This window comes from Adiantum capillus-veneris, unplaced genomic scaffold (genome assembly GCF_014529385.1).
Source record: "Adiantum capillus-veneris isolate H3 unplaced genomic scaffold, ASM1452938v2 Hic_scaffold_871, whole genome shotgun sequence".
In the NCBI taxonomy this organism is placed as follows: domain Eukaryota; kingdom Viridiplantae; phylum Streptophyta; class Polypodiopsida; order Polypodiales; family Pteridaceae; genus Adiantum; species Adiantum capillus-veneris.
Genome location: NW_028221845.1, coordinates 27627 through 29421, shown reverse-complemented (window position 1 = coordinate 29421; position 1795 = coordinate 27627). Strand labels below are relative to the sequence as shown.

The following is a 1795-nucleotide window of genomic DNA, read 5'->3' as shown; positions in this document are numbered from 1 at the left end:
AGGACATTTCAGTTCCCACACTCATAGTGAGTACGCAAGGCTCATAAAATGGACAGTTCCTATGATCTCTCGAGGCATGAGGGTAATAGCACATACACAGAAGAGGGCTATTACCATTTCCAAGGCACTCTTAAAACCTGCACAAAAGAGAGACCATTCACCAATTGTAGAAGAGCACGTGCTTCCAACCTGCCAGAAGGTGAAAAATCTTTGCCAAAACAAGCATGAATAACAAAGAGTTCACATTGCTCCACAAAAAAACATGTCTCAGATAGTTACTTCAGGCCTGTTCCTTTTTCTCCTTTTTTTTTCTTTCCAAGATGCTTGTCGTTGCTAGAATCTTGTTTACTATTTCACTAGTGGTATAAAACATGAAAGAGTAAAATCCTAGACTTCAAACTCATCTTGCAGCCGCTCTTGGCTCTGCCAAACAATTTTTCACAAGTAGCATAATATTGATAAATTGGCAATCTCACAAGACCAACACGACACAAAGTTCACCTCTTACTCATCAAAGCATTCAAAAGGGTTTTGAGGAAACAAGCCTCGATACAAGACATACCAACATAGATTAACCTTTGACACAAAAAGCACCATGCCTAGTAGGTATCCTAGCGGTTTGACGCGACTCTCTTTGAATGTTGGAATCTTCGAGATGCGATGGTTTTGTCGTACAAGTCCTTGAACGCATCTATGGTTGTCTTCATCTTGTCAAATATCTGGCAATCATTCTCCACCAAGTCGATGATCGTAAATTGATCTCCATCTCCCATCATCATTACATGCATCCCGTGAAAAAGAGACGAGCGTAAGCAGTCTGAATAAAACCTGAAAACTTTACTATCCCTATCGTGCTTGTGATAATCACTCGAACCCACTATACAAAAGAAAATAGGCTTGTTGTGAACTTCTGTCGCCGATTCGTTCAACACAAGCCGCGAAGTAGGGTTCTCCCTCACCCACTTCTTAGTTATACAAATGTAAACAGTAAACATTTTTTCCTCTCTTCGCATCCTATGCGGTACGATGTAAGGGCTTTGCACCATGACAAAGCCCTCGAAGACGTCCCCTACCCCATGTGGACAAGCTCCACACTCGCCACACCCCAAAAACCTTTTGTGTCCCCTTCGTGTAAGTGTGTCATGGCTTTTTTCCATAAGCCTCTTATCTCCTCAACGGAGAGCTCTAAGGGTAGAGGTGGCAGGAAGGACGCTTACCTTCATTTTCCTGCTGCTCAAACTTGCTCTTGGCAGCATTATCTATCCTTGTCCTCTTTGGCAGGTGGAAGCTTGTTAGCTGGCTTCTCTCTGTGGTTGCTCTCGGCTTGCGATTTCCAGTCCATCTCATTGCGTTGCGTTTGAAGACTTATAATAATAATTTGAAGTTGAGAAGGAAAATGGTAGAGGCGATTTGTATGTAAAATTAAAAATATAAATAAAATAAGTAAAAATTTCAATTGCGATTGCTAGCCCTTCTCGTTGCGTTAAAGACTTATCAAAACAATAGGAATTTGAGAAAAAAAATAGAAGAGGCAATGTGTATGTAATTAAAAAATATAAATAAAATAAGTAAAATTTGATAAGGATTTTAATTTTGAGCAAGCTTTTGATAAACAAAATTTATGGGCCAGTTCAAACGAGGACATTGGTAACAAGTCCTTGTAACTCTGTCAGCGCCCTTGTTTTAATATTGTTTGCTCAAATTGGTGTGCATGTTTATCTGCATGACTTGGTATGTCACTAGCCTAAGAGAGATAATCAAGAAAATTGAAATCCAAAACATCGAAAATTTCATT

The 1795-nt window shown here is 39.7% G+C and overlaps 1 protein-coding gene across 2 annotated transcripts; it reads right to left on the bottom strand.

Annotated features, from left to right (window-relative positions):
* Positions 1–486: 486 nt before the first annotated feature.
* LOC147416514 (uncharacterized) lies at positions 487–1354 on the bottom strand. 2 transcript variants are annotated; one of them, XM_086508292.1, is made up of 2 exons: positions 1218–1354; positions 487–766 (listed from the first exon to the last, which is right to left on the bottom strand). In XM_086508292.1, the coding sequence occupies exons 1-2, from the start codon at positions 1345–1347 to the stop codon at positions 612–614; spliced, it is 285 nt and encodes a 94-aa protein (XP_086364418.1). In that variant the 5' UTR covers positions 1348–1354; the 3' UTR covers positions 487–611. The 2 variants fall into 2 exon arrangements, 1 of the variants encoding a protein (XP_086364418.1); XR_015187508.1 differs by having other exon boundaries at positions 681–817; positions 1218–1336.
* Positions 1355–1795: the final 441 nt, after the last annotated feature.